The sequence below is a fragment of the Thermobia domestica genome, chromosome 14 (genome assembly GCF_964235325.1).
Source record: "Thermobia domestica chromosome 14, izTheDome1.hap1.1, whole genome shotgun sequence".
Classification (NCBI taxonomy): Eukaryota; Metazoa; Arthropoda; class Insecta; order Zygentoma; family Lepismatidae; genus Thermobia; species Thermobia domestica.
The window spans coordinates 55,707,103-55,734,414 of record NC_137467.1 but is presented as its reverse complement, the minus strand read 5'-3'; the positions used below and the strand labels follow the sequence as shown (position 1 = coordinate 55,734,414).

General features: G+C 37.6%; 1 protein-coding gene across 1 annotated transcript in view; it reads left to right on the top strand.

Annotated features, from left to right (window-relative positions):
* The window catches only part of LOC145669676 (beta-mannosidase-like), a 186,983-nt gene that overhangs the window by 38,704 nt on the left and 120,967 nt on the right, over positions 1–27,312 (top strand). Inside the window, exons 6-9 of the mRNA XM_081737932.1 lie at positions 2,105–2,357; positions 5,598–5,745; positions 14,190–14,386; positions 21,252–21,442. Of these exons, the coding sequence (XP_081594058.1) occupies positions 2,105–2,357; positions 5,598–5,745; positions 14,190–14,386; positions 21,252–21,442 (789 nt within the window). The remainder of the gene's footprint in view (positions 1–2,104; positions 2,358–5,597; positions 5,746–14,189; positions 14,387–21,251; positions 21,443–27,312) is intronic.

Genomic DNA, 27,312 nt, shown 5'->3' with positions numbered 1-27,312 from the left:
TATGTTTTTCAGATTTCACGTTAATTAGTAGTTCCCGTCTCATATAGCCTCGCTGCGGAAGGGGCCGCTAAGCTGAAAATCAATTCAACTCAATTCAATTGGACTTGCGAATGTTGTCAGCTAGCGACAGGTGTTTCTGTGTACCGAACTTTCACACTATTCTGAATGTTGTCAATACCAAACATGCTGCGAAGAAATATTGTATTAACATATAAGTTCCTCATTTTGGCAAGTAGAATAAAGAATTACGAGCACATATGTACAAATCGTGTCTTTCTATGTCAGCTAGTTGTCATAATATAGCTTTTTAAATGTTCCCATATAAAATAATCACGAAAACATTTGTCATTCATGCTGTCAAATCATTCAAATGCTCCTTATCTATTTGTTATAACGCTAGAGAAAGAGTGAGAAGAGCAAAGGAAAGTCCGCAATATGGCAACATCGCGTCCCATTGTTTACTTCTCATGTAGTTTCTCATTTGAAAAGCGCTGTAGTTAGTTTCAGTCATAAGAGTTTGATACTGTTGGAAAGATTGAAATGTAATAGATCTATTACTGGATAATGTATGAATTCGACATTATGACATCTTAATCTTTTTGGATAAGTACAATACCTGGATTAATTCAATTGTAGTGTAATTGGTATTATAAGTTTTTGTATATTCTTTTAGTTTTGTTTATGTTTGAACTATTTTGCTAATAAGCAAAACATGATTATTACGTAAAAATAGTGATGAGCAAATACATTATAGAGAAATATATCTGTTTAATTATGTTAATTTAAATACTACGGATGCCATCCAGAAAATAAAGAATGATTTCGCATCGGGCGCGGCACCGACTCTCCATCACTGGTATTGCGTTCGCGGCAATTAGCTCCTTCCTTCACCTCAGTGTAAGCCCAATCTCAATGCTGTGCGGGTCACGCTACATGTTTTTGCAGCGATTCAAAATGGCGGCGTCAATCGAAAATCCCGCCAAATGTGAAGTACGGAGTGTTATTGGTTTTTTGAACGTGCAAAAAGAAATAAGACTTTTTGAAGTTATATACAAATAGAGAATGTTTATGGTGATAGTGCAAAGAATGAGTCATCAGTGAGGAAATGATGCATTATGTTTAATCAAGGAAGGACCAATGTGCATGACGAAGATCGGAGTGGGAGGCTATCATTGGTTACGGAAGAACTGAAGGAAACAAAGGAAAAAAATCAGGAAAAACGGCGTTTCACTTGGACCACGTTACACATTTTTTTTTTTTTTTGAGGAAAACAGTTCGCAAACGATGAGGAAGTGAAGCAAGCAGCGACAGCCTGGCTCAAATGTGTTGGCAGCAGATGAGTATAACATTGGCATAGAAAAACTGGTCCACCTTATAACAAGTGTCTTGCCAACAATGGCGATTACACAGAAATGTAGAGTAAGGCCCTGTGGCTTTGTAAATAAATTTTTGTGTTGACATTTTTGCTTTTATTTAGCAATGACAAAACGTTCTTTACTTTCTGAGCGATCCTCGTATTACTGTTCTTATTTTTTAAAATATCAGCAACATAAACTTGGCTGCTTGAAGCGTTTTTGAAAGAAATTCTGAAACCTTTCAATACGAAGAAGTAATATATTTAAGGGAGTGCTACCCGATCTTTTTGAAGACGATACACTTCATTAAATGTTCATGCCATAGCGTACACTTAGGATAGCAAATTACTATACTATTGATTTACATATATTGCCTATCCTTGCCTCACTGGAATGACGCTATTGCTTAGGTTGCTTAGTTAATTATAGCTGAACATTGTTACTGTTATGTGGTACAATGTGTCTCAATATTACTTTCACCTTATTGATAACGGCTTCATGGCAAAAATAAAATGTGCCATATATATTCTAGACTTATTAGCCTCCTAAACAGCGTAACATTTATTACTGAACTACAAAATTTCGCGACACACCCATATGAGGCTGCGCGATACACGGGTTGGAAAAGTTTATATTAAGGGATCTACCAAATTTACTTCTATGACTTTCTAAGTTTACTACAGAAATGGTAAGCATTATTTTAAATTTAAATTACAATTACATTTTATTCTATTTCTTCCTATTTGAAGGAAAGATGTTAAGTTGGAAGGTTTTGATGAAGCGTTTGTGAGGTACATCATGGTGACACCAAAAAAGGAACAGAAGGAGAATGGCAAGTGGACAGTTGATGTTTCAGCTGTGTTTGATATTGCAGAATCCACTGGTGTAGATGGTTACGTAACAATTAATTTGTCGTGTGGCACTTCCATAAGACAAAATATGAGATTAGCACCAAACTCGGACTTGGAAGCAGTGGTTAACGGAAGTATATCGACAGAAAATGTGAGTACAAGATCTAGGTCTATGCTACATTACACGCAACTCATTATCATAGGTATTCTATCAGTATTGGCAGGTCACTTGCCGCAACTGAGAAGCTTCCATGCTCCACGATCTTCTGCTAACCTTTTCGTTTTCACATACGATTTTTCTGTTTTGATATCGTCCATTAATTGTTGTTTCCTTCGCTCCCTGCCTCCCTTTCCTGCCATTATACCAGCTAGCACATCCCTAATAATACAGTTAATTATTACCGAATTTCCCAACCAGTTTTTCAGAAGGTCTACACTCAACGCCTTACTAAATAATTCGCTTTCTGTACAGTGTGTTTCAAAATGATTGAACGAGTAAGAGATCGATCTATTAGCGTTAAAACTCTATCGATAATTAAAATTGTATTCCGTACCGCATTCTAGAGTTTTATTTGGACAGTTGAGGTGGTTCGAAATTATTCCTCCAGATGGCAGAGTGACTGCCTGTGGTGCAGATAGAGTATTTTCGTCCTATTCTAATAGATCACGTTTGTCGGTTGTTGTGAGTGTTCAACGCGAGTTTCGTGCAAAATTTCGTAAATAACTATAATTAAAGAATTACATTCCAAAGCGTTATATTTACAAACGTTCATAAAACATTCGGCACTATATTAACGACTTCGTCGCATTTTCAGTACCTCTTACGTGCAAAGGGAGTCAGTTTCGACCTATTTATTATATATTTTTTCTTAGTTTCATGTCTACTATCAGATCCTCGTGCTTTTCGGTGTATTATCTTACCTACCGCTATGCTTTTAGTGGCTAGCAGTTAGGAAGTAAATTTATAACGTGTACTTTAATGTTAGTTCATAATGTTTGGTTTGCAATATGATTTTGGAAATAAATAAAAATAAATAAATATCAACAGAGAAATAATAATCTAAAACGTCGAACTAATTACAGAAAATATATTTTTCTGTTTTTACTGGAGAAACATTTTCATTAATTAAACCACATTGGAAAACCAACTTTTACAGAAATATGGTGTATTTTTATTCAAATATAATTATACAAGTCAACATTTCTATTATAACAAAAAATAAAGCAGATTAATTAATTCTGTCTTTTGTTTGACATTATTTTTAAGTTTAGTGAACCTGACATTTTCGTATTTCAGATTTTCTTTCTTTCTGTTAGCAATGACAATGGCCGAGTGAGTCTTGAGCATTCATCTCCGGATCATGAGGCGTAATCCATTAGGGATTCGATAACTGTTCTCAATATTTCTGTATTCGTGGCCCTGACTTTTGGATTGTACCTAGGTAGGATATTGCAAGATGATGGTGGAAATAAGTTTACGGTTGGGACCTATTAAAAAAACCGTAAAATATAAATTGAAAAGTAAAGATTATGGTTAGTGTACACGCTTTTCCTGCAGGAGGCCCGAGTTTGATTCCCGGTGGGATCTGATGTAGTTTGCGTCCTCCGTTAAGTCCACATCCTGTACATGCTCGGTGACGGAACAGATGCTAAGCTTCAATCAACCAACAACCACATTCCATATTGCAATAGTTTAAGATGCAATCATACATGATTATTGGGATACATTTATATACAAGGTCTTCGAGAAAGGATGGGATTTAGACGGAAACTAATCAATCATTACCCTTACAGACCGGACCTAGACCATAGCGATTTCTTTCTTGTTCTTCACCTGAAAAAGTGGCTTGCATCGAAGCTTTTCAACGACAGTGAAGTGCTCAAAACATCAGTCCAAGACTGGTTGCACTCTCAGCCGACAGATTTTTACACAGACGGTATACCAAAGCTTGTACGTACCACGCTACCAGAAATGTCCGGGGATTCATGGTGGCTACGTCGTAAAATAGCCAAGGTATGTACAGTATTGGTCATCAATCCAAATAATTTTCTTCTTGTATCAATTTGTTCTTCCTCCTTTAAATATCGGCCGTTTTTAGACATCGGCCTATTAAGTGAAACGCAGGTGGCACTTCTTAGTATGGATGGACCTGTCAAGAATTTAGTTATGCGGACCATGGTGGCTCAGTGGTAGAAGAATCATCTCTGGTGCTTGGGGACCCTGGTTCGACCAAAGCTTTCATTAAGTAGGCTTTGTACTAGACAATACCGAGTGCGTGTGTTCTCTTTCGACGTTCTCCCGTTTTCCTACTTTCTTCTTTTCACCATTATCATCATCAATGCCATCAACGTTCTAGTCTCGAAGCATAATCGTAGAACGTTAAACTTAAAAAAAATCGTTGTTGTGGATAAATTTTCACCCAAATGGAACTAAAATATAAGTAATCATTTGCTAGAAACTCACTATATCAAACTATAAGTTTTGAAATTCAATTTCTTGATAATTTGTTTATGAATTTTCTCTTGGTATTCTTGAGCTTTACAATGTTTACGTGAACAGTTTTTGGAGCGGGAGATCCGAGTTCGATTTCGGTGGAAGCTCATGGGGCTTTTGTGACAGCTTAAGCTTTAAGTTAATGTCTCATATGTATCACTCCTGAAAGAAATATTAAACTCAATTCAAAAAAATCTTGATGAACAGTAGCAATAGTTGATTCAAGGTACAAACTATGTATGCTCTCTGTGAAGGTCATTAGATAATATAGGAATCAATTTTGATAAATGTGGAAAGAACGTTATTAGTTGCCCTAGGTTTCTCTAGGTTGCGCAAGAAACGAGACTTGGCGTTGTCTCGTCTCCAAAAGGTGTTCTGAAAGTCAATTTAGTCTGGAAAAGATTTTCTGTTTCTACTGAGAAAATTCTGTCTCATCACGTGTTTTATCACAACAATTCTGTCTCGCCTTGTGTGCATCCCTACACTTTTGACGCCCTGCGTAAAATAGGTTGGAATATAAGCTTTGTTTTGTAGATAACGGATGTCAGATTTTTACTATAAATATTTTGTTTCTTTGTATATTTCAGTATTTGGATGTGATTCATATAACTAACTTTTATTTGTGTATGTGGGGGCGCGGTGGCTCAGTGGTAGAGCGTTCACCTCCGGTGCTTGGGGTATCTGGTTCGATCCCAGCTCGCGCCGTGTGGACTTTGTGGTGGACAAACACCGTGCTCGTGGGTTTTCTCGGGGTTCTCCCGTTTCCTCCCACTTTCTTCATTCCACCATTTCACTCATTTCTCATTATCACCGTCTCCTTTAGCCTAGCCGGCATAACCGTGGGACGTTAAACTTAAAGATTTCATTTCATTTATATATTTGTGTATGTTTCTACAGTGTACATCTGTGGAAGAATGGTGGCCAAACGACCTTGGTAATCAGACTCTATATTCTGTGGAAGTTTGTTTTACAAACAGAACAAGACATTGCAAGTCAGTGGACTTTGGGTTCAGAACAATAGAGTTGGTCCAGGAGCCAGTTTCAGGTAAAGAATTTGTTATTAGGTCATACGACAAAGAAGAGAATGGGTAGCATAACTTTTTCGAAAGAGGGAGTTAAAAACATGAAGTGAAGTTATTAAATCATTTAGCGAGTAATTCTAAACTTTCTTCAACTGCGTCTTTATACAAGGTGTATCAAAACTTTACAACTTTAAAAACTTACATTGATTCATTTATCTTACAGACATGGTTTTGGTGTCGTTTTGTAGCAAAATACATCAAGTTTTGACTCACGTAGTACACTAGTCCAGAAACAAGCCACTGCAAGCGCTAGCGGCAGTTGCAGTATAAGATGGCGGCCTGTACTGGTTCCGAGCGTGCTAGCTGTGTGTTTTAGTTTGAAGAATCCAACTCTACGACAATTGTGCAATATAATTTTGTTAAAAAGTATGGTAAAGATCCTCCTAGTACGGCTACTATTTATCCGTGGCATAAGTGCTTTATTCAAGCTGGATGTTCGGTAAGACACAACAAATCTTCAGGTCGTCCCCGTATGTTTGAAGACATTGTAGAGCAAGTGAAACTTCAGATAGGATGTGTCCCGAACCACCAATGCAAGCCACATTGAACCTCTTTAGGTATAAGGTAAAATAACTTGATGTATTTTTCTACAAAATGACACCAAAATCGTGTCTGTAAGATAAAGGAATTGATCAATATGAGTTTTCAAAATTGTAAAGTTCTTTTTGATACACCTTGTAATTTTTCAGCTCCTTTGAAACATAGCATGATGTTTAATATTCAGAGCACAACTTTTATAATATGTAATATGAAATTAATACCTTTAAATTCACACATTTTTCAATTTATTCTATTTTCCAATTAGATCGTTATCTTCTCCGAGAAATCTTTTGGCTATACTTGAGTTACATTTTGTAAAATTCTGAAATCGTAACCATGGGCGTCATTTAGGTTACAGGATTAGTTGGCCCATTGAATTTGAGATATATATTTTAATCAATGTAGTGTATTAATGTACTAATGAAAAACGTGAACTTGAAGTTAAATTGGTTAAAAAAATGATCCACTCCCCAAGAAAAACATGAAATGACGTTTCTGATTCATACATTTATTTATTTTTCTGCTGCCTTCACATTGTAAATGTGCTTATCTCTGTATAAGACAAATTCTACCCAGCTCTCTTCCTTTTCTGCCACCCATTTCTCCGTTTTTGAAGTTATGGCCTATACTAACAGTGGTGTTGTTCTTGGACAATCCACTGCCTATATTACCACCTACATTTGTGCCGTTCACGCCATTAAAATTGCTTCCTCTCAATATCAATGAATATTGGTCTATTAAAATTAAGATCCCCTGTACCATTTTTCACCACTTGGAAAAAAATATCCCGTCTTATGTACCATTAAATAAGTTCTGTTCTTTCCCTGATTTAAGGTTAGACTGATCTCTATATCCAACTCCACTTAATCTCTGCCGTATTTTCATCTACGCTTGCACTTGAAAGAATTATGTCACATCTGCCTTGCTTCCTGTATGCTAAAAACTATAAAGGTAACCAAGAAAGTTCTAACGCTTTTTGTGGAGATCCGTGTTCAATTGGCTCTCACACCGTGAGTTGAATGCGAATGGAGAAAGGCGGAGGTCAGTTGTTGATGTGGGTACATCCAACATACTACCTGGTTGTGGCAGTCCAGTTACACTGTGAACATGGGGGAAAGACTACAAGGTGGTTGCATGCGCATGTCGCCTGGAGCGCTGTCGTGGCTGTGACGTCATCTGGTTTGCAAGAGACAACGAAGCGGCGCTGCTTTAAGTGACCACAAGTGGAAATTCTTTGTTACTTTGTTCTTTTAAATGATATCGAGAATGCCTAACTGTACAGTGTACGGCTGTAGTAATTATTACAGAAAAACTAAGGGAACTAATATAAAATACTTTAGATTTCCTCAAAAAGAGGGGGAATGTCTCCAGAAATGGATTTTAGCTTGCAGGCGACAGGACAAAATAAACCTAAAATATGGTAAGTTTTACATAAAAGTAATAAATAAATGCAATGTTAAATGAAATTATAAAAAAGCGATTTCATTATATAGTCTCTTTTTAGTATTAATTGTATGTAATAATAGTATATAAGGCTACAGTAGCTTGTGTTGATTCTGCATACAAAAATCCAATAGTATGATTTAAAAAAACGAACTTTGGGGCAAGACCCGGATTCGAAATGATGAGGGAGGAGAACCGACAGAGGTGATCATTTCTATCATTTCCTTCTACATAAGATACTGACATAAAATTTTCCCCACAGAGGCAGGCATGAGGCATGTAACTCGAGAAGGGAGGCACGATGATCTAGGAGGCTTACCTCCCTCGAGTTACGCAAATGGAGAGCATTGAACGCGTTAAAGTAGTCCAGGTCCCATTTCATTCTGGAGGTCTGCATTCTCTGTAGCCTCGGTGCTAAAACGGGACGTTGCACTTCAAATTAAGTAACGAATGGAAGGTTCGTAATAACGATTAACGGTTACAAAGATATATAACAATGTATTAGATCAAGAGAATAAAGTATCCACGTACCATGTCAGGGCGACATTGTTGGGACATTTGTACACTCAGATTTTGATTTTTTTTTCATTTGAATCATAACTTTGGATACATATTTAGGGGTTCCCTCCAGAATTACAAAATTAAGAATGACTGCAGTAAATTTAAAAATATGGTAGATTCTCAACCAATCAAGGAAGCACGGTGGCTGTGGCAGAAGGCTCACCACTAGTGCAAGGGGTAGTGGTCCGCTTCTCGGTCAAGTGAGTTTCTGGTGGACAACATCGTGTCCGTGAGTTTCTCGGGGTGCTCCCGCATTCTCATTCCACCAAATTCCACATAATCATTCATTTGCATTTATCTTTTGTCTCCTTTAGTCCACGGGACAGAAAAGAGAAAACTTATCAAGACAAGTAAGAAAATTATGTAATTTTATGGTTTATGTTTTCTAGTCTAGCTGTAACCCCTGCATCGTCTTCACCTACGCCTAATACTTTGTTTCTTGCTTGAAATAGTCATGTTGCAATTTCTTTGTTTGAGGTGCTTTGTATATACATATTTATTTCTATATATTTTTAGAACTCAATAGTATATGTAACGTTTTATTTCGTACAAATGTTTAATAATACAGCTTGTTATGGCGTAAATTTTGACACTAATATTCAGAGAACTGTCAGTTTCACCAAACCTTTTATTCAGATACAAATTCTATAAATAAGCGATCAGCGATTTCAAATAAGATTTTTTTTTTTATAAATCAAAAATAAAAACGATGTTTAAAATATTAAATTCGTGCGTCCCTGCTTAATAAAATTTTTAACCTCCTCTGAGATTCTGACGAAACTTACATGGGAGCAACCTCTTTTAAAAAAAACTGTCCAAGAATAAGGAAATATACGTACGTGCATTTCTGTTTACGAAAATCACGAATTCTCCCTTGAGATATTCTCAAAATTTATATGGGGTCATCCGTAAAGAATTCTCTTTCAAGCAAAATAATAATAATAATAAATCAAAACCGATCAATGTGTTACGAAAATATACTTGAGCATACATAAATATATAATAATGAAATGCATTAACGACACATTGTGTTTCAGGCCTATACATACTCGAGTGTATTACTTCAGATGTTTAAAAAAGAAAAGAAAGAGGAAAGAAAAGAAAGAAAAAGCAGAAAATGTAGTAATATTGGCTTGTTCAAGCTTCAAAGTTGTTTAATATGAACTGATATTGCTGTTTCTTTTGCTATTGTAAATATCTTCCTTTGAATTCACTTAGCTTAAGCATTGATTACATTACGTTTATATGATTATTGTTTGTACTAAAATTTAAAAGATCACTATAAATAGAAGAGAAGTTTGCGTGTAAGATACCAGCGAGCAAGCGCTTGTTAAAAGTTCATCTGACTCTCCCTGGCCACGTCTGAGACCAAGATGACGTCATGCGCCAGAGCGACAAGAATGTAGCACTGCATTGCATCCACCTTGTAGTCTTTCCACCATGACTGTGAACTTGCGTAAGAAAAATGGGACCTCCACAGAGCGTGTATGCTGTACGAGTTCAAACTGGGGTCAAATACCGCTGCAGCGGGGCGGATATGCCAGGGCTTTGGTGACGGTGCCGACTATGCAGACAGTACAGCGGTGGTAAACTAGTTTAAGGACGGTGACGAGACACTCGAAGACGCATCACGTGTCGGAAGACCATCACATGTACAAAATGAAGATCTTCAGGCAGCAATTGAGGTGAACAGTGGTCAGATAGACCCTCCTATGTGAAGAGCTCCATTCAGTGTGAGTAGAGAAACCATTCGGTAGCACCTCCATCAACTTCGGAAGCAGTACAAGTTGGGTCGATATGGCCACAAATGATTTGACTCCGAGCCGAGCGAGAAGGCAACGCGAGCAGACACATGTGTTTCTTTGGTGTCTCGTCTGAAGAAGAAGCCATTTCCGGACAAGATATTGATATGTAATGAGAAGTGGGCCTATACGAAGCCCCATGGCTCGGTCATCATTGGACCGGTTCCAAACCAGCTGAAACCAGCACTGCAACAGAAGAAGATCCTCCTGTGTATTTGGTGGACTGCTCGCGGCATCGTGCATCGGGAACTATTACCAGCTAGTCGGAACATCAACAGTGTACTATCAGCAATTGAGCCGTGTTCAAGAAAAACTAAAAATTCTCGAGAAATCACTTCTGAATCGCAAAGGAGTCTTCTTGTTATAGGAGAACGCTAAGCTCCACGTGGCTAGCATGACGCGGGACACCATTTTACAATTTGGATGGGAAACACTATTGTATCCGCTATACTTCCCGGACACTGCACCGTCCGATTATCACCTGTTCCGTTCCTTGGACAATCACCTTAGAAGACGCCAGTTCAAATCCGTAGTAGAGGTGCAAAATACACTTGATACCTTCTTCGCTTCACGGCTCATCAAGTTCTACCACGATGGAATCTATGGCCTTCCATAACGTTGGTAGAAGGTCGTCAATGCTGATGAGAACTATTTTTGGGTTCCAGGTACGTTTTAGGCGACATAACGATGTTCGAAGGTGGTGGGTGAAAAAGCGACAAAACTTTCTTGGTTACCTTTATAATAAAGTAGAACAGTCTTTCCCAGCTTGTGGTACGCGGACCCAAAGGATCATGCTAAAACTAAGTTTATGGCATTATTCTTCATGAAAATTGTAAACCTCTTTCGCTCTGCCAATGCGCATTTTAAACAAAGTGAAATGATAAAAGCCAATGTTGGCTCAAGTGCTACGTTCAAAAACTGCATTTCAAATGTCTCAAGAGAGTTGAAAAATCATGTTTTTAATAACTTGTACGCGTATACTAATATGCTAATGAACATATAAAAAAATTGAAACTTACGTCGGTGAACAATCTTGCCCTTTCGTAGCAAAAGCTGAATTGATGCTACTGGTTCAGCGTTGCCAGACTCATAGCACGGAATTATTCCAAAACCTGATCGAAATTGTGCTAGATTCGGTCAAATTATGCTAGATCCTCATAATTACTAATTCAGGAGTTCTAAAAGAAAAAAAAAACGAAGTTGACATACGGTAACGTAACTTAAAATACGCAGAGCGCAAGAATGCGTGGATAGAACTCAATACTTCACGCACCAAAGCTTTAACTCAACTAAACTAGTGCAGTCGTTCCCAGACTCAATGGCGTATATATCGTATAAATGAATGCAAAGTGTTTGTTTACATATTTTGAAAGAAAATTACCTCGCAGCATAAGCGGAGTTGGGAGTTGTCTGCTGGGGGACAGATTTTTGGTTGGTCTCGGACCTTTCATTTCAGGAATAAAGATGGTCATGAAGTCAGAAATAAAAATGGTGAAGTTGTCAAAAAATTGGGGGGAGAATATCCCCCATAGCTCCGCCCATCCCTCGCAGTTAAAGGATTAGAAAACCCTGGGTGGAGCCACAAAAAAAAAAAAAAAAAAAAAAAGAAAAAAGAAAAAAGAAAAAAGCCTAAAGCCGTTTCTAACTTACTTCGGAAAATAAGACTGCCTGTATGAATCAATGGGAGAGGATACATTTCTGCCGTTCTTTTTCTTCCCACGACCAATTTCTTTCTGATCTCCAGGTTTTACGGCTTTTTGATAAACTTGCTGAAATTATGCTAGATTTGGGCAGGATACTAAAAGCAAGATGCTAGATGCTAAAGACATGCAAATTATGCTAGATCTAGCATCATTATGCTAGATCTGGCAACGCTGTCTGGTTTGTCACAATAATGAAACACAAATTTCTTGCTGTGGCAGGTGGATTGATAAGGTTGAAAACTGTAGATAACCTGGAGGTTAATCAACAATGAAAGAAAATGAAATTATGGTTAAACAGCACAGTCGTAATAATAAGGGAAAAGAAATAAATATACATTCATAAGTGAAAAGTTCATTACCTCTTTCCAGCTAAACATATTCTTCTCACTTGGAGTTCTATCCTTGACCAAGTAAGTTTGTGGTGGACTTCGTGTTCGTGGAATTTCTTGGGGTACTACTGTTTCCTCTGATTCCATCAATTCTTCCATCATCGTTCAATTGTCTTAATCATCCGTCTCTTGGCATAATCATGGGATGTTAAGTCGAAATAATTCATTTCATATCTTCTTACTTGGATATTCACAAATCTATATAAAAAAAAAAGTGCCACACGTGCAGAATATGTTTTTGGAATTTTCAGATCAAGAGTATGTAAGCACTGGTCCAATAAGATTTGTCGCCCAGGATCATGGACCCTCTTGATCTAACGTAAATACAACGTTGCTTATGAGCGGTGCGGGACAGGTATCGTGGTTCTAAAATCCAGCTCTCTGAAGAATAGAAAGACGGATGGGAATCGCCTAGAGAATTCATATATATTCATATATACGGTATTCAGAATTCAAGAATAAATTCCGAACAATCGCAGACAACAGAACATAATTTACAACGAATCTCTGACGAGCAGTAAACAGGTTTGTTACAATTACATATATTGTCCTATGTAGCCTTAGTGCTGATGAAGGACTTAAATCAATCAATTTTAGTTTATTTCTGTTACTTCTTTCTTGTCACAACTCAACATCCCTAAACACTCCGAATTCACAGTCCGTATAACAATAAGATGCGTGTTTTTCTAAAAGTATCATAGGCTACCTTTGGTTGACAAAAATACACGTATTCAGATAATAGTCCTTCTAATCTCTCCGAAAGTAGTCGCCTTGGAAATGAACAAATTATCCCAGCAGTCATTGCTGGAAACATTTCTGGATCTATTATATCTTTTGAAATAGTGTTAAAATGGGCTACCGAATTTCGTAATATTCTTCTATGGAATTAACTCTGGCTGCCCCTCAGCTACATTTTCAACCTTCGGAAGAGCCAAAGGTCACATGCCACCATGTCGAGGAAGTAGGAGGTTTAGCTAACCACAAGAATGCTACTTTTCGCCCGGAATTGTTACCATAATGTTCCTTCCAAATTGTCGCTACCCATAGTTTCGGTGGTTCGCAACATAGGTATGCATAACCTCATAGGTGTCGAAGGTTCAACCTTATTCCAATGGACCTGCCGTACTTGTTTTCGCCGCGGAGATCATGAATGTTGCCACTACGAGGATTGCATATTTGTTTCTGTTTCATACCCATAAATCCACGTATCATCACCAGTAATCACGATATGAAGGAAGTTGGGGACATTTTGTGTTTTGTCCAATATACTTTGTGCTATTTCCAATCGGCGCAGCGTTTATTCTGCACCGTTGTTAGCAGTTTTGGCACAAATTTAGCGGATAACCTTTTCCATCCTCGGTCAAAATTGGGTGTAGTAATCATATCCGTACTCCCATCTCAATCGCAACTTCTCGGACTATGGAATGATGATTCTGCAAAACCAAAGTCCTTACCTGCTCCATAACAGTTTCATTTCGGTTTGTTGAGGGCCTAATTCGGCTTGGTTTACTGTTCACTTTCAGAATCAATGTAGATGAATGTGTGGCCCTGTTATAATCAGTTGTACTACTTTTAGATCCGTGGGATGTGCTCATAGCATTGTCCCTGAATGCCTATTGGATCTAACGAATTGTGTACACTAGCGTGTCACCAAACTTTTGGCAATATTTGATGCATATTGTACTGCTCAAATTGTTCCGTCACCTGACACAAATTACAAATTATGCCGATGCTCACTATACGTCCGCATTCAAAGGTTAACTGCTTGCGACTGGCGCTTTGAGCGAACGAAAATTCACATATCCATATGAATGTCCCTTGCATACATCTCCATCGACGAACGGCGCCAGAACCTCATATATTTACACGGGAAAAAGATTCGTTATTGTTTGAACATATCTCTATAATATGGCTACCTACAAATTCATACATTTTACAGTATCACATTTCTCTGTTTTTACTTTTTCAGACGGATTCACATTCTTTTTCAAAGTGAATGGACGGCCTTTCTTTGCTAAGGGTTCTAATTGGATACCAGCACATGTTCTTCCAGAACGAGTAACTAAAGCGTACTTAAGTGAATTATTGTATTCTGCGAAAGAGGCTCATATGAATATGATACGTGTTTGGGGTGGAGGAATCTATGAGTCAGACGATTTCTATGAGGTATTGTTTAATTTAATATAGTCTCCTTTGTTTTGAAGGATGTGCATTTTCTTACATGTTATTAATAGAGCAATACGTTGTAAGTTTACCATATACCGAGTTTGTCTTGCTTGTTACTGTATGAGCGTCTTGGTTTTGTTTCCACATGACGTTATCCAAAGTTACACTTTTTCTTTCAGACTTACCTAATCATTGCGTGCAATGCCATACTTCGAATGTGATCTCTTTTTCCACCAATTGATCTTACTCGGGCGATAGGTGACTGTTGTGGAAGTTCCACTGTACTCTGATACTGTTTGTAAAATGAATTCACGTTATCTTTATAGTGCATACTCTTTTATTTTATTCCTTGTGAGTTATGACATATTGGTGAGGATTAGTCTTTCGAGACATTGATGCTGTATTTGACTGAAGGGATAACCAGAATTATGCGAATATGGACTCTGTGTCCTCAAAAAGACAACACACAATGCGGCATAGATCCAAACACCAACATCATACAATGAATTAGAGAACACTTTTTGAGCCCATGAGCCTGATGGATCACACAGCCACATTTTAAACACTTGCATAGGAATTGAAACTTGTTGTTGGACGTCATCTGGTGTATATGAAAAACGAACATTGTTTTGCCTTTCTCTGACTGAAACAGTGTTACAGTTCGGAATTTGTATTACGTTTTGTCCCACCTGCGGCCTGGCGTTATCCTATTAGAAAATGGTTTCATGCAGGGTCTCTAGTAATGGACTAAGGGATTCCAAATCTCAACGATGTTCCTTTGGTGACTATTAAACGTTCCGTATCAATTGCCGGACCGTTATGATGATATATAACTTTGGCGTTACCCAGTCTGTTCCTACAGTACCGCGAGGACATCATAATAGTACGGATAGTAGCAAGATTCATTGGAGAGAAGCATACCGTGCTATTTAAATACCAATGTGCAATGTTCTTGCATAGGCTGTTGAGTTCCCTTAATCTGTCGCGAATTGAACATATCTGGTCCGTGATTGCATAGTGTCTCGCATACAAAAAGGTCTGGTCCACTTACATTGTATGAGTTTTTCCAAAGTGTCGGAGATTCCTGACTTACTATATTCCAGAAGAACAATTAAGATATTCGAGCTAGTAATGTGGTAGTAACCTCTGGACAATCTGCTAGATTCTCGCTTCTCTGCTACACGTTTCATAAACAGCTAGTGTAAACATTTCACATTTATTACCTTATGATTTTTGTTTGCCACATTTAAATTTACTGCTTAAGAAACCAAGAGGTAGTGTCAAAGTATCCAATAAGCGAAGAAGTTTACTTTGGCACTGAGCAAACTATGTGATAATTGAATTTTCATTGGTTCACATTGCATCTTCCTTTGCCCTGCATACTACACTCAAAACTTCAGTATTGCTATAACATCCAATTTTCATTATATTTAAGATTTTCTAATGCTATGATATTGTCTCTAATATTGATGTGATGCTATAGTCTCATAGTCTCATCTTTCGTACAAACGGCCCCAGGTTCGGTTTCCTTTGGCGACATTCGGTAGAAAAAGTATAAAAGCAATTCTGCGTGAGGTTTCCTTGGGTTTTCTTCATTCAAACTACATAAATGGCGGGATAATACCTAACAAACAGGTCCCAGATCGTTTTCTTCCTTCCCTAATCCTTTCTTCCTTCTCTTTCCTTGGATAGTACGATCATTGAGGGACGTTATCCTTGAAACTTGATTTGCTAACATGCTCATAGATGCCAAAAGCATAGAAATATAATTGCTAAACCTAATCCTAATCAATACTGAAACCGGAAGTGGTAATAAATTTCAACAAGTTCCAGTTTTATTATTATTATTATTATTATTTTGAGTTTAAAATCCAAAGATTCTGCGCCGAGGCTATAGGAGAAGGTAATCACGACTTAATAGTGGAATGACGATAGTGGGAGAAAACGGAACCACTCCGAGAATACCCACGCAGCACGCACACGGTGTTTGTTCCACTTGGTGAGATATGTGATCGTATTAGAAACTTCGCGTGCCTGAAGTGAACGCTTTACCATTAAGCCATTTACAGCCCATCAACATTTGTACTACAAGTGGTTGATTTATGCAACTTCCGTTTTGAATAGAGGGTTACGAGGAAAAAATGATACCTAGTCTTAGAACGCTAAATCTATTCCAAACAAACCGATTCTCGCTATCTTTCATTATTTTTGGTCTACGCAAATCAGTATCAAAACAGGAAGTTGTAGTGGAATTCTAACACTTCCAGTTTTAATAGAGAATTCAGAATGGATATAATATTCTAGAGACGTTTAATCGATTGCATGAAACTACTTATCACTATCTATGACAGTTTTTGCTCGATATGATCACTGTTAAAAACGGAAATGGTTGATTTCTAGCACTTCCTGTTTGAATAATACCCCCATGAGTGAACTCCATTTCTAACGTTTCACCCTCTACAACTTTGCCAAAATTCATGGTGATACATCAAATAATTCTTATTAGTTCTTCTCTCCCGGACGGACAAACAGAGTTAACTAGATAGTGTTTTTGTTAAAGTTGAAAAAACGAAACAGGGGTCTGATAAAACGAACAGAGGGATAGAGAAAAAAGAAAAAGGAAGATAGTAAAATTAGGAGCAGTGACTTCCCGTATGTCACGGTTGTAATCAGAGGCAAAAGTGAGGGGGGACGCCGTCCTACCGCTTCCAGAAAATTTCCATCGCGTCTCCCCACTTTCTAAAAAAAGAAAAACAATGAACAAAGATATGCACAGGGGGCGGTGTGACGTCATGCGTCCCCCTACCTTTTCATATCCAATTTCACCCTTGATTATAATGTCAGCTTGAGCATCTTCTAGGGTGAGGTGGCGGTAAACGGAAAGCAAAAGCGGCGAATACTGTATAGCCTGACCAGGAAACTGACTATGACAGTGGGAAGCAAAATTCAATATAAATAGTTGAAGATTTTAGGTCTCTGGGGTAGTAGATCCTGGTTGAGAGATGGATATCGGGGAGCACTAGACCATTTATTCTCTTCTGGGATCGTCATTGGTAAGTCACTAAAGAAATACGCAGAATAAGGCGACTGGTTAGAATGAATTGCTAGAAAATCGAAATTTTATGCCCGTAGCCAAACTCCCTCTATAGAAATTGTTGCGTGAGTGCCTTAGGATTCTGAAACATGGATTTTTGGATAGAGCATATATTAGTTCCTAAGTGAAGTCTTGACCTGACTACGGTAGGTCTCATAGTTTTGAATCTACGGACCATTAAAGTTTATTTTTTCATGTTCTCGGCAGCCTGTAGCTCCGAAAGGAAGTATTTGTGCACCCAGGTTGATCCATACTTTCTGTCTTATCTTAGTGAAAGGAAGATATTAACTTTTGTAAAGTAGCTACGCCCATAATGTTCCCAGTCAGAATAGTAGTACCTTTCGTATAGTAGCTACGCCCATAATGTGTCCAGTCAGAACTTTTGTATAGTAGCTACGTTCATCAAATCTCCATCTGACGAGATTTACCAAAATAACGTTCAGAGCTGTGGTCATTCATTATGTACGTATACCAATATTTAGTAAAATACGTTAAGCTATCAAATCAAAAAACCAACACAGGAGGATGACAAATAACTGTACGAGTGCAATTTCAAAATACTCGCTGAGTAAGATGGTATTCGTTTGAGAAAAGAAAGTGAAAATGTTCTCAAGCAGATTATTACGAGGCGTGTTTTTTAAGTAAGGTCCGTTTGAACATAAGTACACAACGAAAGGTTATTTCAAAAAAGTAAATGTATTTTCAGGAAGTACATACTTTACTCTATTTTTCGACATACTTGCCAAGTTTGTTCAAACACTTATCATACCTCTCAACCAATTTCAAAATATCCTCTTCATAAAAACTTGCCGCCTGCTCCGATAACCAAGAGTTCACTGCCGTTTTCACACCGTCGTCATCAATTCTTAAATTTTAGGTGTTCAGACACAATTTTGTAAAGCACTGATCTCGACACGTCAGGAAATTCGTTTGAGAGACCTGTTAACGTGAAGCGCCTGTTCTCACGAACCCTCGCTTCAACTCAAGCCATCAAATCGTCTATAATCGAAGAAGGGCGACCGGAGTGGTCCTCATCATGGACGTTGTCACGGCCATTTTTGAATTCTCGTACCCACTTATGCACTTTGCTTGCACTCATAACAGTATCACCGTACACTTTGCAAATCTGTCGATGAATTTCTGCAGCAGACAGGTTTCTTGCTGACAAAAGCCGTATCACTGAGCGAACTTCACATGCGGCGGGCGACTTGATAGTCTTAAACATTGTGAAAGCACAGAACGCAACCGTACAGGTCAGCTACAGAGCTGGAACTGAGCACAGTTGTTCCCGAGGTATGCCGGTACACGACGCACACGCTCGTTGCCGTATGCGCGCGAACTACTAGTATCTACAACAAAACGGACCTTGCTTAAAAACACGCCTCGTATATTTGGTGTACACATGTAAAATTATACAAATCTTTGGTAAGTAAACTGGCAACAAAGTACTAATAATAATACAGTATACAGCACATAGTAGGTAGAAACTTCTTGAGTCTATGGCTTGGTTCTTTAGGGAGGCTGCGAGGTTGTCTCGAGAAGTGTATTGTGAAAAAAATGATGTCTCGTTTTGGTAGGTGTATCTTATTGAATTGCCTGAACCGTTTCGTTTCTGGTCAGTAAAATTCAGTTTTGCTTCAGTTTTGTAGATCAGAGCTTTTAGATCGAAAACAGGAAAGGTATCTAAATTAGTAGTATGCTTGATAAGCTGTATAATTGCAAGGTTTTTAAAAGTTGTAATAAAATAAAATCTTAAATCTTAAAAAAAATCTTATCCATACTTTCGTGTATTTCTTAATTACAACAATTTTTGTACGTTGTATACACGTACTAAAAGTAACAGTGAAAGAATTTGGTTTGAGACCATGTACACAATGTCTTACGATGCTTAACTCATTGCAGAAAGCCGCTTCTCACTATATGTTACATTCATACTCTATAACGATCAACGTTCAAATAGAACATTGTTGATTTCTGCTACTTCCGGTTTGATTAGGGGGTTAAACGAGAAGATGGTTCCTATTTTTAAAATCTAAATCAATTTTTTAAACCAGTTGAGAATGCTCCAAGAGCGTTGCCAGAACGAACTTACAAAGAATTAAGATTTTCTTATTAACTTCTACAGGTTTTATACCAATTGCTCTATGCACTTTATTATTATACTCAATTAACAATTCTTGTAATATATCTATCCACTTATAATTTGCTTGAGTACGAAATTTCTTTTTCACGTGTTTTGTTTAAGAGTTCTATTAAAAGGTTCTACGATATGTTATTTTGCGAAGACATGCTCAAAATAGAAGGCTCAAAATTGAAAAATTCGGAAAATATCATCTCTCTATGACTTACGGTTCCCGAGATATGTCTCCTTAAATCTCGTGAAGTCGGAACTTTTTTGGCCAATACCTGGGGGAACGGTGCCCAGTTGAGCAGTAGTCACCGGTTACAATTTGATATCAAAATGTTCACCATCCTTTTAGTTAATGATCAACTAGAATGTGATCTCTCTATGACTTACTGTTTCTGTGACATAGCTCCTTAAATCTCCCGAAATCGGAACATTTTTGGACAATATCTCGGTAACGGAAAAAGTGACGCGATAAATTCCATCACTTCTTTGAGGTAGTTTTTGATGCTTTATCGAATGGAGGACTCAAAATTAAAAAAAAAATCTGAAATAACAGAAACACACACACACACTCACAGGCATAGATAATTCAGTAATGAACTTCGTTGAAAATGGCTTCAAACAATGTCTTTTCACTTTCGTTGTATGAAGAACAATGATGATACCGGAAGTTGAAATGAAATTCCATCACCTCAGTTTTAGTATAGAGTTAAAGGTGGAAATAAAATATGTTCTTGGGACGCTTAATTCTTGTAGGAAACCGCTTCTCGCTTCTTGTACTATTTCTGTTCTATAATTATAGAACATAAATTATAATTGATCAGTTTTAAATCCGGAAATAACTGTTGATTTCTACCGCTTCCATAGCTGTACTCGTATCATCTTGGGCGATTCTGAACTTTTTATGTTTACATCCTGGCCAAAATTGATTCTATTTCATCAAGTGGATCTTGAGATTCTATATCTCTCGAAGGGTCAGACAGGCAGCAAATATACAGGGTGTTTCATAACAACACCGACAACGTTTGCGAACTGATTCCTGACACCAAGATAAGACAAAAAGTATAGACCAACCTTGGTGCACAAATGCTTTCTTTCGGTGTTACAGTCTGCCGAAAAAATAAAAAAATGACTTTAAAGGTCCATAGCTTCAAACTCATGGGACCTAACGTAGTCGGATTAAGACTTCATTTAGGAACTAGTATGTGTCCTATCCAAATATTCAAGTTTCAGAATCCTGCTGTACTTGGCAACAATTTTTATAGAGTGGTTGGTGAGTATTTTAAATTATATGCCCGTAGCCAAACTCCTTTTTTGAAATTGTTGCGTGAGTACCTTAGGATTCTGAAACATGGATTTTTGGATAGAGCATATATTAGTTCCTAAATGAAGTCTTGACCCGACTACAGTAAGTCTCATAGTTTTGGAGCTATGGACCATTGAAGTTCATTTTTTCATGTTTTCGGCAGCCTATAACTCCGAAAGGATGCATTTGTGCACCCAGGTTGATCCCTACTTTTTTTGTCTTATCTTGGTGACAGTAATCACCTTCCAAACGTTGTCGGTATTGTTTAGAAACACCCTGTATAAAAGAGTTTCTGGTAAACTTAAAACTTTTAATTAATATTATTTGTTTATTTCAGCTGGCTGATCGTTATGGTATTTTAGTATGGCAAGATTTCATGTTTGCTAGTGCATTGTATCCAGCTGATAATGAATTCCTTTCATCTGTAACAAAAGAAGTGACACATCAAGTGAGAAGGTTACAGCATCATCCATGCATAGCTATTTGGTCTGGCAACAACGAAAACGAACTTCTCATCGCCAACGGTTGGTAAGCTAAAACGATACAATTTTCATCATTACGTATTTTAACTCTTATAGCGTAAAGTAATATACGCTTTTATTAGTATATATTAGTATACTTTTATTTGCGGTTTAAAATACGAGGAGTGTTCAATTAGTACACAGCCACACACACACACACACACACACACACACACATATATATATATATATATATATATATATATATATATATATATATATATATATAATAAAAGCTCTGTGCACCGGACCCCAGGATAGGATTTGATATATCGTCGCTGAGCCTCGAAGAACCGCTATGTGACAATTTTGTTGAAAATGAGTTATGCTGTGCAAATAAACCTGAAAGTTGTCAGGCAGCGTCCCTTATAATGTGATAAGTGAATATTCAATTGTTTCGCCACAACAATGAAAAAATGAAAGTCGCTATGTACAATAACGTGAGAACTGCTCTTTTATTGCCGCTAACTGACTCTAGCAGCACATAGCGGTTTTTCCTTGACATAATTGCTCAGTTACTTTGTACCTTTGACAACACATAGCGCTTTTATTTGCTACTTATGGACATTCGTGCGCAGTAACCAGGTAGTTGTACAACGATAACGTTGTATATAGTATTTGCAATCTGTGCCAGCTTATAAAAAGGGGATCAGAGGCGAATTATTGGAGCAGTATTATGTATAAACAAAAGAAAGACACACAGAGATATCGAGAAATTATTTTGTAATCGTTAACTAGAAAAAGAGTTGTTGTTATGGAAACGTATTAAATAAATGTGTGTATGTATGTATGTAGACATCTTGTTAAATATGCATAAGTTGATTATGTACGCTTCTCATGGTTAATTATTAAAAATCAGCTAAGAAAGTGATAAAACGTATGAATTATTTTGAAGATTACTAAAATTGAATTTACGAACTACCTTCTAGTTGGTCATTATGTATAGTAGAGGAAAGACGATTCTGTGGCTGGCAATTGAGTCTGCGAAGCCTAATGAAGAGGTTAACTGGATGGCTACAATCCTTTGCCTTCACGCTCTGCAGTCGAAGATAACTCATGGAACGTGAATCCACGTAGTGTCGACGATCCAGTCTCAATATCTCCTTTCAAACAGTGATGAACGACATTATGGATGTCAATTCCTTACTTAATTGTGGCGTGGAAGAAAATGAAGCACGATTTCTACAAGAGAAAACTGTGTTAGCCAATAACATTTCAAGTGATGTACCTTGTACCACGATCGTTCTTGCAAAGGAACAATCAAGTGAGCTATTACGTTCCCCCGTTTTAAGCAATGTGGATGAAGAGTATAAAAGTACAGAAACCACGAAGAATAAGACTAATAACTTTCCAAGCAAACCTCCAGTGGAAAAGAATCAAGCAGGAGAGCAGAACTATAAAGAAGAAATTTTACATAAGAGGAATTCAGATGAACTAAACAAATTCCTGAGACTTCATGGGAGAAAATATCAAGGTAAAAAGCGCGAAGGAAACACATACTTTGTGGTGGAACGTGAAGAGCGAAAAATGCTTCCAGCAAAATGTGCACACTAGGATGGAAAGAAAGCACGTGAGAGAAGCTAGATGTGTCACAAGGTTGATGAAAATAAGTGAAGGAAGATCTTTGAATTGGTTTGGGTTTTTAATTTGTGTGGAATGAAAAGAAGACATACGTATTAATGGATTAGTGAATTATCGTCCAATTTTGAGAAGGCGAACTCAAAATATTGAAGATGTTCTAAGAAAACGGTTATGACTGTTATTTACCTACAAAAGAGGGAAAGAATTGAGTTGAGTTGATTTTAGCGTCCCGTTCAGCAGCGAGGCTATATGAGACGTGGACCTACTGATTAACGTGGAATCCGAACCACATGAGCTCCCGCCGGGAATCGAACCCGGGTCTCCCACGCCAAAGGCGTGTACGCTAACCGCTTAGCCACGAGGGAGCTCTGAGAGGGAAAGAAGGCGAGATATTATAGAAACTTTTTTTTTCTGGCTAGTACAAGTTTAAAGGAAGATATTTTTGAAGATTGGATAAAACCTCACAACATGCATACTCGTATCGAAGAGGAAAAATCCCCACGTAAAAGAAAAATAGGATTTCCTCAAAACAGCAGAAGGAGTTCAAAAAAGCTGAAATCGGATTCGGTTAAACAATGGCTTTCAATTATCCCGAAAGTGTCAAGTCACTATTGCCGATCTTCAGTAATCTAGTCTACGTAAAACCTGATTTTCGATCAGTTACTAACATGCACGGAATATATAAACAGTGGTGTCAACAAAATAATATTGCTCACGTAGAAAGAAAAAAAAAGTTCTGCGACATTCTGGAGCAAGAGAAGATCTTAGTTTTCAAACCTAGAAAAGATCAGTGTGATACATGTACAGCATACAAAGAAGGTACTTTAACAGCAGATGAGTTCAGTATTTATATCCAAAAGAAGGAGGAAGCTCAAAGAGCCAAAGAACTTGCTGATTCTTCCATGTCAACAACCACGCTTCTTATATCAATGGATGTCCAAAGTGTATTGCTATGCCCCAAACTGTTGGTTTCAAAACAATACTACTGCCAGAAACTTCAAATTCATAACTTCAGTATCTATGTCAAAAATACAAAAGATGTCCATTTGTATTTTTGGCACGAAGGAGAAGGGAATGTTTCGGCTAATGAATTCACAAGCTGCATAATCGATTGCGGAAGTCTGGAACACCGAAAAAGATTATTCTCATTTCTGATGGATACCAATATCAGAATAAAAGCAAAGTCTTAGTTAGTGCCTTGTCAAATATTTCAACCAAACTAAATATCGAAATAGAACAGATTATATTAGAAAAGGGGCAAACTATGATGGAAGTTGATACTGTCCATTCTACGTTGGAGCGTATGTTTACCCACCAACTTATTTACCTGCACATTATCTATCCAAAATAGAAGAAGCCAGAAGAACTCAACCTTACAACATACATTATTTGGATCACAGGTTTTTCAAGGACTATGACAAAGTACCGTCAAACTATCCTTCCATTACACTTGGAAAGAAGAAAGGAGATAATAATGTCAATGGCATAAAAGGGCTGTTGCAGAAGGATAACGAAGTATTCTACAAGATTCATCATACGGTTGAGTGGCAGACTCTTCCTCAGAGGCGACAGAAATATAGCTGAGTGGAACCACTGAGTCTTTATTATGAACTTTTGAAAATTGAGAAAATCAAATACGATAATCTGCAGGATTTGAAAATGTTTATGCATAAAGACTATCACCATTTTTATGATAATCTTAGACGCTAAGATCAAAATTAAAGTAAGTTCACACCAACAATGAGCAGCATTTGAAGGACATTGTTTTATATTGACTTCATTATATATACTTTCAACTATATATATTACTTTCATTATAAAGTTTTAATAAAATTATACTTTAAATTTCGATTCAAATTAAGGGCTTCAGGTTCTCATTATTTACGTATTGATTAATGTATACAAATCCTCTATGCAGAACCAATTTTATTATATTTTCCAAGTGTTTTCGTGTAGGTATGGCGAAATTTTAAGTTTGGAATGTTTTTTTCTTCTTCTCAAAAGTTTTGGTTTTAACACACAGCGATTCTTCGAGGAGCAGCGACGATATTTTGTTACACATAATCCAAATTTTGAAACTCCAGGACGATTGACCGTGTCAATTTTTTCATGGCCGAAAAATTTGAGCGATTTTGGATGGGGAACACACACCTTTATCGGCCATAAAATTAAAATTAGCAAGGTCAATTGTCCTGGAGTTTCGAAATTTGAGAAATTTTGGATAGGGAGATACATGTAACACAGCCATACAAAACAAAAAAAGTTCTGTGCACTGAGTCTCAGGGTATGGATTTGATGTATTTTATTACACAGAATCCAACTTTCGAAACGCCAGCACGACTGGCCGTGTCATTTTTTCATGGCCAGAAAATTTGACCGATTTTGGATAGGGAACACACATCTTTATCGGCCATAAAACAAAACTGGCAAGGTCAATTGTTCTGGAGTTTCAAAATTTGAGAAATTTTGGATAGGGAGGGTACATGTAACACAGCCATACAAAACAAAAAAAGTTCTGTGCACTGAGTCTCAGGGTGTGGATTTGATGTATTTTATTACACAGAATCCAACTTTCGAAACGCTAGCACGACTGACCGTGTCATTTTTTCATGGCCGAAAAATTTGACCGATTTTGGATAGGGAACACACATCTTTATCGGCCATAAAATTAAAATTAGCAAATTCAATTGTCCTGGGGTTTCGAAATTTAGTTTCTGGGTATCAAAATACATTGCACCATTGCCATGAGTCCGCTGAGCAGAACTTTTCTTTTCTGTGTGTGCGACTGTGTATTGTCTCTGATATAGAACTAATTTTATTTTTCACTACAAAATCACGCATTACGGAAATGTACTTCACCCAGTTATGTTTTTTACAGTTGTATAGTCATGTTAAAGTGGTATTATGCCTACTCCGTAATCGTGTGCTCCTGGGTTTCCAACTTAGGGCCGAACACCTTGACTAAGATCTTGCAAATATATAAATAAATAAATCCAGTACGGAGACAAAACGTTTGGACCACAGAACATAACTTAGTCAAGGGTTTTTGACAAATGAAAGAATGCCGAGCAAGAATTTCTCATTTCTTCTTTGCTTTCAGAGAAGATTTTCCTTTGAAGATATTTTACGAACACGTACTTCAGTCTTTACACGCTTTTTGGCTTTTCAGAAAAAAATGCGTTTGGAGTATAGGCTACTTCTTATAGATCGAATATCACTTCTCACGCAAATTGACTTTAGGAGGGAACACCGTAACCCAACATTCTAATCGTATTGTGTTAGGTTATTCATCTGGAAGTGTTTGATTACTCCTCACCTTTCTCCATTTTCACAACCGGACCCACATGTTACCTGCAAGACGTAGAGAGTACAGCTAGTATCAATGACATTTCCCTGTATTTTGGCACATATACTTCTTAAGAGTTAGAGTACAAAATATTACAAGCACAATATTTCTTTTTACTCCTTCTTCGTTCCATACTTCTCTTATAATTAGTCTGGCCATAAATACTGTCACGGGAAGGTGCAGTCCTAATGCAAAGACAGTAGATTCAGAGAAATAAATTTACTTGCAAGAAGTGCATATACCACAGACACAAAATGTGGAGATGTTACTCAAGATGACCATTATGGGCTTTGACACAAGCCCTTAAACGGCGTGACCAGTCAACAATAGCTGTACGCACATAGTCCATCGGAAACTTGTCCATTGCTTTGGTGAGGGTACGTTTGAGGGACTCCAAATTTTGGTGGTGGTTGGTGCAAGCCATGGCCTCTAATCGAGACCACTATTTATAGTATTGAGAATTGAGATTTGGACTGGCCGAGGACCAATCACTGGTAGCAATGAAGTCCGGCACATTCGCTCCCAGCCATGTTTGATTCATCTTAGCTTTATGGACAGGTGCAGAGTCTTGCTGGAAGATCCACGACTTGTTGGCAAAAAGTGTGTTGCCTAAAGGTTTTACAGCTACTTACAAGATGTTTTCACAATACACTCGGACATTTGTTTTGATTCCTTATTCGCAGAATTGGAAGTTTGTGACCACGTCACACGACACCCCCTACCCAACTATCAACGAGGACTTTAGATGCAACTTCTCCTTTGCCAGATTTAATGAATGTAACATCTATTTCCTCACTTGCTAATGAGGCCAAAAGTATGAGCAGACCAATAGCTCCCCCGATAATTGATACTGGATCTGGGTGTTTGACAGAGAGTTCTATTGCTGTACGCACAATCTGAGTATCTGGATCTCCACAGCTTGAAGGACACTGGTCTCAGCAGCCGTGAGT